This window comes from Gymnoscopelus microlampas (genome assembly GCF_963454915.1).
Source record: "Gymnoscopelus microlampas genome assembly, chromosome: 1".
NCBI classification, from domain to species: domain Eukaryota; kingdom Metazoa; phylum Chordata; class Actinopteri; order Myctophiformes; family Myctophidae; genus Gymnoscopelus; species Gymnoscopelus microlampas.
The window spans coordinates 9,022,925-9,037,362 of NC_139962.1; the positions used below are offsets into that span (position 1 = coordinate 9,022,925).

At 41.8% G+C, this 14,438-nt stretch overlaps 1 protein-coding gene across 1 annotated transcript; it reads right to left on the reverse strand.

Moving 5' to 3' along the window:
- Positions 1–1,101: 1,101 nt before the first annotated feature.
- LOC311042658 (kelch domain-containing protein 3-like) lies at positions 1,102–1,731 on the reverse strand (the record flags this gene model as incomplete). The annotated part of the gene is made up of 1 exon (XM_084053532.1): positions 1,102–1,731. One exon carries the CDS (start codon positions 1,729–1,731, stop codon positions 1,102–1,104), a length of 630 nt encoding a protein of 209 aa, XP_083909658.1.
- Between the last annotated feature and the right edge of the window lie 12,707 nt (positions 1,732–14,438).

The window sequence follows — 14,438 nt, forward strand, 5'->3', positions numbered from 1 at the left end:
AAGAAATAACGAGCGCAGTCGGGGTGACATGCAAGCCTTTTCAGTGGTGGAGAACGCTTACTGTTTGGCTGAGAGTTAGACTTAGAGAGTTTAATACACATCATAGCGTCTCTGTCGGGTGGAAACCCCATTATGTCCAAAACTGTTCCTTTTCAGGATTCAAATTCAAAAGTAGCAGATCTACAAGCTCAAAACGCGTTACTCCGCGCCACGTTTTGAGCTTGTGGATCTGCTACTTTTGATGCTTTTGTGTGACGCTTTAGAATGATCAAGTAGGGCGTTAATTTTACGAAAAAACACAAACAGTTAGACTTTGGTTTGTGCCTGACAGCAACAATATGTATGGTGTACTACTGTACACCATATTAATACACAGCATGTGTGTGGTGTCCTGCTACATCATACATCATGTGTATGGCTACACCATATTAAATGCATTTTATTGGTCACAACAAGCAGACACTTAACCCATTTAATCCAGGAACACATCTGTGTCATTTTAGATTTGAACTATAACCATTATTTTATACTTTGGGCTGTTAAAAAATAGCAGATCTATATCTGTTATTTTTTTTAAATCTTGAACATTAACGTTAACATCAAAAATGTTGTTTAAAAAATATGTATTCAAAGATTTGCACAAATTGTTAAGATTTTTCAAAAATAGCAGATCTACAAGCTCATAGTGCCGCACACTATGAGCTTGTATATCTGCTATTTTTAAATAGCCAAAGTATAAAATAATGCTTAAAGTGGTAAAATCTAAAATGACAGACCTTAATGGGTTAATGCCACTGCCACGCTACTTTAATGTTTCTGCATGTTTAAAAATAAATGGCATTTTGTAAAGAAAAACAAAATGTAGGCTTAAAAACACTCTTAATTGAATTAGTAATGTACAAATAAACTGAGTGCAATCTGTTTTTTGTTTGGGGTAGCAGAAATAATAATAAACAAATTAATTCAATGGAACCTGTTACAACTCATCTGATGGTTAGGTCCATAGGATCTGATCTGATCCTATAGTCTGGATGGACAAGGTAACATTCTGAGTTTATAATTCAGAATAGACAACATAGTTGTCATTGGTGGATTTATTATTTACTCTGTTGCCGTCATGGCTGCCAGTTCCCACCTGATGTTGTGTGGGAGTTCTGACTGATCCAGACCATACTGAATAACTGCTAGCTTACATAACATATTCAAACCAGGATTCAAGTCTAGCATGTACAGGACACTGGGTATGTCTCTGAATCCTCTAAAGAGGATGATACGATCTCCCACCATGCAACAGGACATACATCTCCTCTGAAATGGGCGTTTCCCCTTGGGCTCAACCTTCTTCCAGGAGAAGGTCTCTGGATTAAATTTCCACAGATCGTTTAATAACTGCATCAAATGACTATTGTATCCACCAAATATGTACAGCTCTCCATTGTAGGTAAAGGCTGAATGACACCAGCGTCCTTCTGGAGGAAGCTGTGCAGAAGGCGTGATCAGCCAGCAGTTGGTCTCTGTGTCAAACACTCTCATGTTGTTGTTGTTGTTGTGGTGCGGATAGCCCCCAAATACAAACATCTTTGTCCCAATGATGGTGGCAGAGTGACATAATGAAACAGGTGGTGGAGTGCCTGTGGTGTTAATTAAAGACCAGACCATTGTGGTGGTGTCCAACTTGTACATGTCATTAGTGTCTCCAGTCAGCTGGTTGTATCCTCCATAGATATACATGACCTTCCGCAAGGCACAGGCTGAGTGGTCGCTCCTCCCCTCTGGAACTGTCCCAGAAACACGGGGCCTTAACCATCTGTGGGTGCCGACATCAAATGCATAAAGAATGTTGGAGTCGTCCCCCTGGACAACATATATGCCGTCGTCCATCTGAAAGTTCACTAAACCCCCCCAGATGTAGACGATATCTTCTATGAGCACAGCTGTGTGGAGCACACAGTTGGAGGGAACCTCAGGTGGAAGTTCTTCTCTTCCAGTTGTCACTGGAGGCAACTGAATCCATCTCAAAGATACTGTATTGAAGACATGCACTGCAATCTCGTCCCTGTCATTCAAGTTACAGTACCCTCCAAAGGAGTACAGATTGTGTTCCACTGCAACAGCAGCATCGTAGGATCTCTTTGTTCCTCTGTTCAGATCCAAGGTCCAGTGAAACATTATGGACAACAACAACAAAGTGGATGGAAGCTAAGTCTTCAAGTCTCTGTAAAACAATGCAGTGATGTTCCACATGCTAACACTTATATTGGTACAGCCACACAAACACAACTCCATATTTGGGCAAAACTAATATCATATTGATGACATCAGTGCGGGACTCCTTATTTGGACAAGACAGGGACCAGACTGTCAGACATACTCTTATCCGATCTCATATTCTGGATGGAAGGCGTGTCTGAGGTCATAAATTCATCAAAACAACAACAACATAGTTGCAGTTGACAGTTATTTGACCTGCTGGCAGCATGCACAAGAAATCTGACACGCATCATTATAGCGGACCGACGGACGGATGGACTGTTGGGTGGGTGTAAAGAAAGTTTAACATGATATTTCATGTTGTCACTTTTTGTACAGATGCACGGTTTTAAAAAGCTATAATAACAATAACTGCGTAAAATCTCTTTCCGTCTGTCCATCCGTCCATCTGTGTGTCTGTGGGAGTGCCGTGCCTGGAGTCGAGTCCAGAACCACCTACCTGACAAATACACTTATCATATATCGGCATATACAGAGATCTGGCATTCCAGAACTGCCAATATATGGTCAGGTCCATATATGGGCATGTCCATATATGGGACCAACTGACTTCAAAGTCGCCATATTGGCAAGGACGCAAGGGAGTGATGATCCAAGTGGGAAGTGGGTTGGATCATTGGAACGCCAGAAAATGTATAAAACCCCTGGAGTACACTGATGTCATCAATATGATGTCATAGATAGGCCTGTCACAATTCGTCATAATCGTCTATCGCAATTATTTTAGATAATCACAATTATGTTTGCATAATTGTCATAATCGTTCCCATGTTGAAAAATGTTGACACATTTTCAAATATAAAAGAAAAATCACACCCAGTGTGAAGAGAGTGGTGCCTTTGAAAGTGTAACTGTTTGCATCCTTGTGTTGCAATCAGCAACAATATGGTGACACGTGACAACATATTGTCACGTGTCACGTGAAGCTTGACCAATCAGCCGTGCTCAAACATACGGACGGACATACGGACGGATGGACATACGGACACACGGACAAAGTCAAATGTAGGAGTGGTTGGCACCACTCAAAAACAGAAATAGCTGATATGCAAGCTTCTAAACACAATGCTATCAATGCGAGTAGGCGACGAGTAGGCAATATACTGACCTACGTGCGATTCATCAAACCATTCATTGGGCGTAATCAGGAACTACTCACCTACTCGGAGGCGGAGCAGTCCTCACAACATGATTTCCGATTCTGTGCCTATCGGATTCGGTACATAACTCCATCGGCGCTGAGTAGACTCAAGCGAACGTCACAACGTTCGGGACGGCAACTCGCACGCTTTAGCTCGCTCGAAGGTCCCTCACGTGGTTCCAGTTCGCTTGAGACTGCGCGCCTCCATCATGGTCCGAAACAGAAACCAAAATCAAAACCGAAACTGAACTTTTTATGTCATCTCCGTCGGTAGGTCAGTATGTCCTGATAACACCCAATGAATGGTCTGATAAATCGCGGGTAGGTCAGTACGTCGCCTACTTCGCCCGTCCAATGGTCTGATAAAACGTGTTAATGTCCCATTCAATGCATTGATAGCATCCGAATGTGGTGGAAAGGCATGGCGAGAGAGTATGTTTTGCATCCTGTCCGTCCGTCGCCCCCTCCGTTTGTGAACAGCTAATCTCCGGCATCGTTGGCATGATCGCAGTGAAACTGTGCACACACAGTCCCTGGATGCCAGAGCAGAACCTCTGACCCAAATGTTTCACATGGGCCTATTATAGCGCCACCAGGAGGCCGCTTTTTGCAAAACACATTTTTAACCATACTCCTACAGATTTTGTGCAAACATCACGCAAATCGGTACACAGTATCTCTATATAATAAAACTTTGTATGTGCACTCCCTAGAGGCCATAGCGACACCAGGAGGCCAACTTATGTAAAACCGATTTTTGGATATTACCAATCCAAATTTTACGCAAAATCGGTACACATGATCTCTAGTCATGTGATCAAGACCGATATGTTTGATTTTTAATATTCCATCCTGATTGGCTACGATGGACATCTAAAGTTTAAAGGAGTGGCCCGTTTCGAACAAAATGCAGCAAATCATGAACGCAGAATCCGATTGCACATTTGCACTACGTTGAAGAACAAATGCCACTCTTTTAACATTGCCTATTACAGCTATTACAGCTCATTGGTTAGTATTTGGGACCTCGCCGCGCGTCCGGGGGTAAAACAATTCGGTGTACAGGCCTCTCTATCTGAAATTCCCATAGGGGCCCAGCACGTCCCAGCTTATTTTGTAATCAAGATTTTCCTCTTTTTATATATATATTTTTTTATTTGTATAACATATGTATGTATTTATGCATATGTGTATGTACCATGGATATACCCCATCAATGCCACACTTAATTCATGTGGGTGACTGATGGCAGAGTGGCTTTAAAACACACTAGAATTATTGATCACAGTTTTTTATACTCTGCTGTGCGATGGTGTCCCTCGCTGGCTGTAGCTGATCTACGAGCTGTCATGTACTAGGGAACACATGGCAAAACAAGGGAGTCACGCACAAGTCAAACGTTTAAAGTTATATTTATAGAGAGAGAGAGAGAGAGAGAGAGAGAGAGAGAGAGAGAGAGAGAGAGAGAGAGAGAGAGAGAGAGAGAGAGAGAGAGAGAGAGAGAGAGAGAGAGAGAGAGAGAGAGAGAGAGAGAGAGAGAGAGAGAGAGAGAGAGAGAGAGAGAGAGAGAGAGAGAGAGAGAGAGAGAGAGAGAGAGAGAGAGAGGATCCAGGATGTTCGATTAGTGAATCAGAAATGAAAGTTTGACAGTCCCTGGTCAAATAGAATGAAGCAACTTACAATTGACACTGAATGCAAAATGTACAAAAATCTATGGAGCATAAAGTGGTGGTTTCTGGACTGGACTGCAGCTTGGACATTAGGTGCCATATTTCTGTCCTGAGAATCTCTCATGTTGCTTTTCACAGATTGTACACGGCCCTTTTTTGTCCCTCTAATACGTGAGGAGACCGTATTTTTTCAATCAATTTTTTCATTTATTTTTCATAATGTTTTTGGAAAATGAAAAATAATTCAATATAATAAAATGTAAATAAATGAAAAAACACGACCCCTCACGTATTAGTAGGGCATTATGAGTCATCAGAACCAGACGGGTGTTTTCGATGAATCTATCATGGTTAAAATGGAGTTACAATGGGTTTGTATAGGAAGGGGGCGTGTCTGATAAAATGAATATCAAATATCTAAATACTGAATAAAGCAACTTAAAAACTGTGGGGGGTTGACAAAAGCCTGAGTAGACGACAAAATGACCCATTATCTTTTTTTAAAGTGAAATATCCCGTTAATTACTTCTGAGGCAAGTCAGTCAGTCACTCACTCACAATCTTTCCAATCAAAACTTTTAAAATCAGAATCCCTTACTGTAACTTAATCGTTTAGTTCTTGTCAATGGACTATATGTGAGTCACAGCAAAATAGGTATGCGTTTTAACATTTCCTCACAGTGAAAACAACTTGCTACGTAAAATAAAGTTCAAAGAGATGACGCAATACAGTATTGAGCATTTGGCTCTTCTCTAGCATTCATTTGCAGTGATGAAATATGGTTGTGAAAATACATACAAACAAATACATTTTTGCAGATGAGGTGAACCAGCAAATTGATTTAGCTCAAGTTGAACAAGAGACGCATGCAAAAAAAAGAAGAAATCAAAAAGACAAGCAAGGACAGATGTGATTTGGGAAGCACAGCATGGTTGAAACATAAAGTAACAATGATGAGCGAAGTAAGATAATAAAATGCTGATACATCTGCTGATGTAGAAAAGTGTGTGTGTGTGTGTGTGTGTGTGTGTGTGTGTGTGTGTGTGTGTGTGTGTGTGTGTGTGTGTGTGTGTGTGTGTGTGTGTGTGTGTGTGTGTGTGTGTGTGTGTGTGTGTGTGTGTGTGTGTGTGTGTGTGTGTGTGTGTGTGTGTGTGTGTGCGTGCGTGCGTCAAAAAGAGTGAGTGGGATGAAAAGAATTTGGATGATAATACACAGTGGGAACTCATTCCAGTACTTTTTAAACCCGAGGTTTATACTTGGCCTGCAGTTTTGACCATTATAGATGGTTCTTCAGGGCAGAGATTAGATTAATAATCCAAGGTACAAGATAAGGTTTTATTGTTATTATTATTACTAGACCATACCCGGTCGGCGCAGCCGTGGGGGGATATACGCACATGATCTGGCAACCCGGGAGGCAGTTTGTCCCATAGCTGGGCAGCCGCAGCTATGGGACGACATTCTTTGACACAAAAACGCTAATAAGAAGCTGAGATTTGATGAAATCGAAAAACGGGCTTCACAGTTAAGTTCAGATGGTAATGGTCAATGGCTGTGAGCAAAATCAGAGCAATTGGTCCAGCCAGTGAGGAGAACCGGGTGTCTTCACCACCACCACCACTACAAACGGACAGAGGTTACTAGAATTATAGTAGGATTATTACATTTATTGTTATTATTATTATTATTATTATTGCTGCTACAGTGTCTGAGGAATGCTTACATAATGCACACTTCAGATAGACGCTGTCAAAATCAGAGAGCGCAGCGTCACATATTGTGACCATGTGAGCAGAGAACGGTGCAGGGTGACTGACAAAGAAAGGTCATTGGAGGTTTTTATCCTCACATCAATCAGTGTTGGTCCATGAAGGTTATACTTTCCCAACAACCGAGGTTTGACACCTATAGTCGCAGTTTGCATCCCATAGCTTGGGGTGCTGTAACCATGGCGGCGATAGCTCCCATAGCCCAAACGGATGTGTCCTCACATCAATCAGTGTTGGTTCATGAAGGTTATAATTTCCCAACAACCGAGGTTTGACACCTATAAGTAACGACTCTTGAAGAGTAAAATCTCCTTTAGACTGGTCACGTCGACCGCGTGTTTCACTTTAAGGTTATGCAACTCCCTGTGGAATGTCCATCGATCGGAACACTAGACGCCACGTTTAAATGTCAGTGTCATATTATCATAATATCCCATCTTTCAGAGGTTACGTCTTATTATTTTCTCCATAATGTATGAAGGCAGAGGGCTGCTGAGCGAGACCTTTTTTTCCCCCAGCTATAAGGCCTGCTTTACATTCCCACTGACACTCACACCTGCTGAACACGTACTGTAGTCCAGTAGTTCTCAAAGTGGGGTCTACACCAGTATCTATTGTTAGACCAGTAGAAAGTAAATGGAACCAGGTCCATTTGGACCCGGGTTAATTTGGACGCAATCTGGGAACCCATCGTCCAAAAAAAAAAGGAAAAACAGAGCCCTCTGCTGTTCTTTTTACCTTTGATTTGACTCTGGGAGGAGTGATTAAGTAGAATGCCGTCTGGAAACCGGGGTTTTGGGCTGATGTTTTCATTCCCACCAACAATATTTCTCCACAGAACACTAACACCATTTCTCCCAAAGAGTATGGATCGTTTTGGTTATAAGCCCACTTGTTTCTATGATGTAAGAGCAAGTTAAAATGTTACTAACTTTCCGTGGTTTTGTCGGCTTCGAGGACGCTATTGTTAAATGAGTTTCGGTTCGTTTCCAGTGGGAAGCGAGCACACAGATGTAAATCCCGCCCACTACACTTGATTGGGTAAAGTGCGGCCTGCTTCCTGATCTGAATGCCCGCCCACTTTTAGCCAATGTGCATACATGTAGGTTCTCAACGGGGCTCCCGACAGATTTAAGCGCAGCGCAGAATCTGTTCGTGAGAGATTAATTTGGACGAGATCCAAATTGACCTCGTAAGGGTCCGTTTGGTTCCATTTGTGCACTCTCGTAAGTTACAAATGGAACCAAATGGACCTCGTAAGGGTCCATTTGGGTCCACACACAGAGATTTAACTTAAGAAAAACAAATCTTCTCTTGGCTGGCTATTGTACGATAATCGGTACGCAATTAAATGAACCGGCGTGCTACCACTCACAATTCACAAATTATTAGATAGAACAGAGAGTGTGGAGGTATTGGTTTTGGCATGTGTATGAAAGATGATCATAAATAATAGGCCTACATGCCTATACAAATTAAATTCACTCATCAAGTACGATGTATGGTGTATAGAGAAAAGGCTCAGTTCCTTCACATTTGTGTGTGTGTGTGTGTGTGGTGTGTGTGTGTGTGTGTGTGTGTGTGTGTGTGTGTGTGTGTGTGTGTGTGTGTGTGTGTGTGTGTGTGTGTGTGTGTGTGTGTGTGTGTGTGTGTGTGTGTGTGTGTGTGTGTGTGTGTGTGTGTGTGTGTGTGTGTGTGTGTGTCCGTGTCCGTGTCCGTCCAGTCTGGCATGTTACTGTTCATTTTTTTTTGTAACTAAACTTTCATTGACTAATTAAATAGTAATTTGATTTTTTTGGGATGTTTTCGATCAACATAAATTATTCACACGTCTCTAACAAGATCACACAAAGAAAACAAACAAAAAGTCAGTTGTGTGATTCACATAAACAAATTCAAATAATTTTAGCATCACAAATTGCACATTGCTGACATGCTTGTCATTCATTCATACTTTAATGAAGTCAGTGGGGGTACGGAGCTGTGGGGGACTTTTTCTTAACAATTTAAGCCCTATATATTTTGCCATTATGACAACTATTTTTTTTAAAAAGCTGATCTATGAGCTCACAACGTTTCAAAATGTGACGCTTGTTTCGCTATTTTGGAGTGCATTTTTATTAAATTGTTAAATTAGTCAGGAGAAGGGATAATCCCCATAGCATTGGTTCTCAATGTGGGGTCCGGGGGGTCCCCAGCTAAATGATCGATTGTTAGGAACCAAATGGACCCTTATGGGTCTGTAACTCTGAGAGTGTACAAATGGAACCAAATGGACCCTAACAGGTCCATTTGGTTCCATTTGTACTCTCAGAGTTAAATTAACATTGATTTGACAATATAAATTGGGGGTCCCAGATATAGAAATGCCTTTAAATGGGGGTCCCTATCCTAATGCATGTCAAACTGGGGGTCCTTGAAATTAAAACAGTTGAGAGCCACAGCTAGAGCCCTAAAAATGTTCTCTTATGGGGGTCCCTGGCATATCTTTTTAAATGGGGGTCCGTGGGCTAATAAGTGTCAATTTGGGGGTCCTTGACATGAAAAAGAATGAGCAGAGCAGGATGGATCAAAAGCAAAACCCTGTTAAGTTTTTCTCCTGGAGGAACAGGTTCTGAAGCCGACACCAAGAGAACACGGAGGCAAAAGAAAAGATCCATACAAGAGGAAGAAAGATTAAAATAAACAGTAACAGTGATTTCAGAGGATTGTATATATACACTCGCTGCCAACCTGACCCGCGTGTATTTCATTTCCTGTTCTTATTAACCCTTTAAGACCGGGAACGCATCTGACTGTGTCATTTTAAGATTTCTTTGGCTCTATAAAAATAGCAGATATACAAGCTCATAGCGGGGCACCGAGTGCCGCGCCATGAGCTTGTAGATCTGCTATTTTTTTTTTTATCGTGGAAATGTGTGCAAATCTCAAGTTTGAATATATATATACTTTTTTAAAGCGAAAGTTTTTAACTCAAATCTTTGCTTCTGGGGATTTTACAAATGTCTTCTAAATCCTAACACTTTTTTTCCCCCTAAAGTTTATTTATTTATTTATTTTTTTACTTATGTTGCTATATTGTCAATGGTTTTCAAACTTTTTTCACGTCAAGGACCCCCAAAATAATATGTATTTGTCCGCGGACCCCCTCCCGTCCCAAAAAAAAATTGTTCCAGGGACCCCCAGAAGCAAAGATTTGAGTTAAAAATGATTTGCACAAATTTTCAAGATTGTTCTAAAAAATAGCAGATACACAAGCTCATAGCGCGGCACCATAGCCAAATAAATCTTAAAATGACACACATGCGTTCCCTTCCCGGCCTTACAGGGTTAATCCCCTCCATCTCCTCTCCACAGAGCATATACAGTGCAACACAGCCAAGCTCCCATGTAGCATTTTACACCAAAACATAATCATATCTGCTTCTCTCTGTGAAGGCAAACATAAATCTGAATCCTTTATCAAGCTCAGCACATCTCCTGCAAGAAGACGACGCCTCCATGGCGGATTCTGTTTATTTTTTTTATCTAATCAATTCCTGAGCATGTTCTGGTATCAACATCCATCTTGGCTGACACGAGCGGGTTCCACTGGAGTCCCCCATCACCCTGTTTTCAGTCAGGTGTCATCGGCTGAACACTGGGGGGAAAGCACGTCATCCGCTGTGTTGGGAGAAAGGGGGACATGCAGCCTCCCAAGCGGAACTGGGCAGATGAAATAGATATGATCCAGGGGGACATGGGGGGGAGGGGGTGGCGGGGCGTCCATGCCTCTGCTTTTTCTCATCATATACTGTGTCCCCCTTTTCAAATAAACTCGTTATTTTTCACATGACCTTTAACCCATTCAAACCGGGAGCGCATCCGTATGTAACCATTTAAAACATTATTTTATACTTTGGCTATTCAAAAAATAGCAGATCTACAAGCAAGCTCATTTTTTTATTCAAATCTTTGCTTTTGGAGGGTCCCTGGAACAAAATATTTTGAGATGGGGGTCAAATACATTTCATTTTAGGGGTCCTTGACATGAAAAAGTTTGAGAACCACTGATATAGCAACATTTGTTTAAAAAAAAAAAAAAAAAAAGAGTAGGCGTATATTCAAAGATTTGCAAAAATGTATTTTTTTCCCCAAAAAATAGCAGATCTAAGCTACATGACACAGATGCGTCCCTGGTCTTACAGGGTTAAAAGGTATATCTTTCATAATAACCACCACATACCGGTAATGTGTTTTCTTTCTTCTCTAAACACTGTTTTAGTCACAAGTGTCTGGCCTCCCATTCTAAAACTGGGAATGTATTTGTTTATGAGTTTTAAAGTTGACCATTTATGGCAGCATTGCTGGTGTTTCCCGGCACATGTTTTCCCCACATTGTCGTGCCCGATTTCTCTCTTTGTCTCCACTGAATTGCTACCATTGAATTGCCAGGTGTGAAATGACACAATTTCACACCTGGCAAATGCCTCCCTTTTATCCATGACAGGGCTTGGCCAACTATTTGATAGTCAGATAAATAAATGAATCACCCAGTGCCAGCGATTTTTCGTTTTACTTACCGAATGTTTATCTCCGGTATGATCAATCCCCCGAACATTGATAATCACGAGGGCTTTCACTGTGCTAAAAAAAATGAAAAAGTCATTGCAACCCCCCATTTGCTTGTTATAGGCTGTTGAAAATAGCATGTCTCGCCAAAAATGCTGGGGAAAAAAGTAAGTCAAGATACAGCCGTTTCCCCAAATATGCTAACCAGGAAGTGGATGGAGCAGTAAATCTTTTGATCACATGATCGCCTGTGTCTGAGCCTGAAATGGTGGCTCATAGGTTGCGGAACAGCACCCTCTAGTGGAAAACCACTGAAAACACCTCACTCGTCAAACTAGTGTTTGGCACTGTGGACCAAGTGCCAACTGACGAGTTTACTCGTCCTTGGCCAATGGCAGGCACTTTGAAATTGTCAGATGTCTTATCTGTATGACCCTGCTAGTCTCGCATAGCCAGACCTTTCACAGCTCCACCCACTCCGCTTGAGAGTGGGCGGAGAGTAGGCGGAGCTGTGGAGTGTCTGGCTATGCGAGACTACGGGTAGCCAGACCATTTGAGATCTCATGCTTACTAATACGTCTGGTGACATCTAAAGTCAGTGCCAAAACTGGAAACAATTTACCACTCTGGGGGCCACTAGTGGAGCTTTCCGGCTATTGTTGTTGTCATTAACTCATTCACTGCCATTCATGTGTTTGGCGTGTTTTTTTCCCAAAGGCCCAGACTGCTATTGATGGGTGTTTTGGTGTTTTCAGTGTTTTTCCACTAGATGGCACTGTTCGCTGACACACGAGTGACCATTTGATCCCCAGACACACAGATCCAGGAGATCACGTGATCCTAAGATTTCCTCCTCCATTCACTTCCTTGTTAATCGATTTAGAAAAAAGCCTGTATCTCGCCTCCCTGGTTTTACTCTGCATTTTTTGACGAGACATGCTTTATTCAACGGCCTATAACAAGCGAACGGGGGGGTCTCAGTGAATTCCCTTTCGTGTAAGCTCAGAGAAACCCTCCGTGGTTAGCAATGATCGGGGGATCGATCATAGTGGAGATAGATATTCTTTGACTAGTTGGAAAGGTAAGATAAACGAAAAATCGCTGTCAGTCTGGGCAGTCAAAAAATAGCAGATCTACAAGCTCATAGCGCGGCACCGAGTGCCGCGCTATGAGCTTGTAGATCTGCATTTTTTTGGGTTGCAAAAATAGTGAACATTTTTGCAAATCTTTGAATATATATTTTAAAGCAAACATTTTTTTACTCAAATCTTTGCTTCTGGAGGGTCCCTGGAACAAAATATTTTGAGATGGGGGTCAAATACATATCATTTTAGGGGTCCTTGACATGAAAAAGTTTGAGAACCACTGATATAGCAACATTTGTTTATTTTTATTTTTATTTTTTTAGTAGGCCTATATTCAAAGATTTGCAAAAATGTTATTTTTTTTTTTCAAAACTAGCAGATCTACAAGCTACATGACACAGATGCGTTCCTGGTCTTAATGGGTTAAAAGGTATATCTTTCATAATAACCACCATGTACCGGTAATGTGTTTTCTTAAACACTGTTTTAGTCACGAGTGTATGGCCTCCCAGACTCATTCTAAAACTGGGAATGTATTTGTTTAGAGTTTTAAAGTTGACCATTTCTGGCAGCATTGTTGGTGTTTCCCGGCACATGTTTTCCCCACATTGTCGTGCCCGATTTCTCTCTTTGTCTCCACTGAATTGCTACCATTGAATTGCCAGGTGTGAAATTACACAGTTTCACACCTGGCAAATGCCTCCCTTTTATCCATGACAGGGCTTGGTCTTTCCACTGAATTCCCATTTTTAGCTATTTGATAGTCAGATAAATAAATGAATCACCCAGTGCCAGCGATTTTTCTTTTTAATTACCGAATGTTTATCTCCGGTATGATCAATCCCCCGAACATTGATAATCACGGGGGCTTTCACTGTGCTATAAAAAATGAAAAAGTCATCGCAACCCCCCATTCGCTTGTTATAGGCTGTTGAAAATAGTATGTCGCCAAAAATGCTGGGGAAAAAAGTATGTCAAGATACAGCCGTTTCCCCAAATATGCTAACCAGGAAGTGGATGGAGCAGTAAATCTTTTGATCACATGATCTCCTAGATCTCTCTGTGTCTGAGCCTGAAATGGTGGCTCATAGGTTGCGGAACAGCACCCTCTAGTGGAAAACCACTGAAAACACCTCACTCGTCAAACTAGTGTTTGGCACTGTGGACCAAGTGCCAACTGACGAGTTTACTCGTCCTTGGCCAATGGCAGGCACTTTGAAATTGTCAGATGTCTTATCTGTATGACCCTGCTAGTCTCGCATAGCCAGACCTTTCACAGCTCCACCCACTCCGCTTGAGAGTGGGCGGAGAGTAGGCGGAGCTGTGGAGTGTCTGGCTATGCAAGACTACGGGTAGCCAGACCATTTGAGATCTCATGCTTACTAATACGTCTGGTGACATCTAAAGTCAGTGCCAAAACTGGAAACAATTTACCACTCTGGGGGCCACTAGAGGAGCTTTCCGGCTATTGTTGTTGTCATTAACTCATTCACTGCCATTCATGTGTTTGGCGTGTTTTTTTTCCCAAAGGCCCAGACTGCTATTGATGGGTGTTTTGGTGTTTTCAGTGTTTTTCCACTAGATGGCACTGTTCGCTGACACACGAGTGACCATTTGATCCCCAGACACACAGATCCAGGAGATCACTTGATCCTAAGATTTCCTCCTCCATTCACATCCTTGTTAATCGATTTAGAAAAAAGCCTGTATCTCGCCTCCCTGGTTTTACTCTGCATTTTTTTGACGAGACATGCTTTATTCAACGGCCTATAACAAGAGAACGGGGGGTCTCAGTGAATTCCCTTTTGTGTAAGCTCAGAGAAACCCTCCGTGGTTAGCAATGATCGGGGGATCGATCATAGTGGAGATAGATATTCTTTGACTAGTTGGAAAGGTAAGATAAACGAAAAATCGCTGTCAGTCTGGGCTTTATTTATTAATTTACTCTGG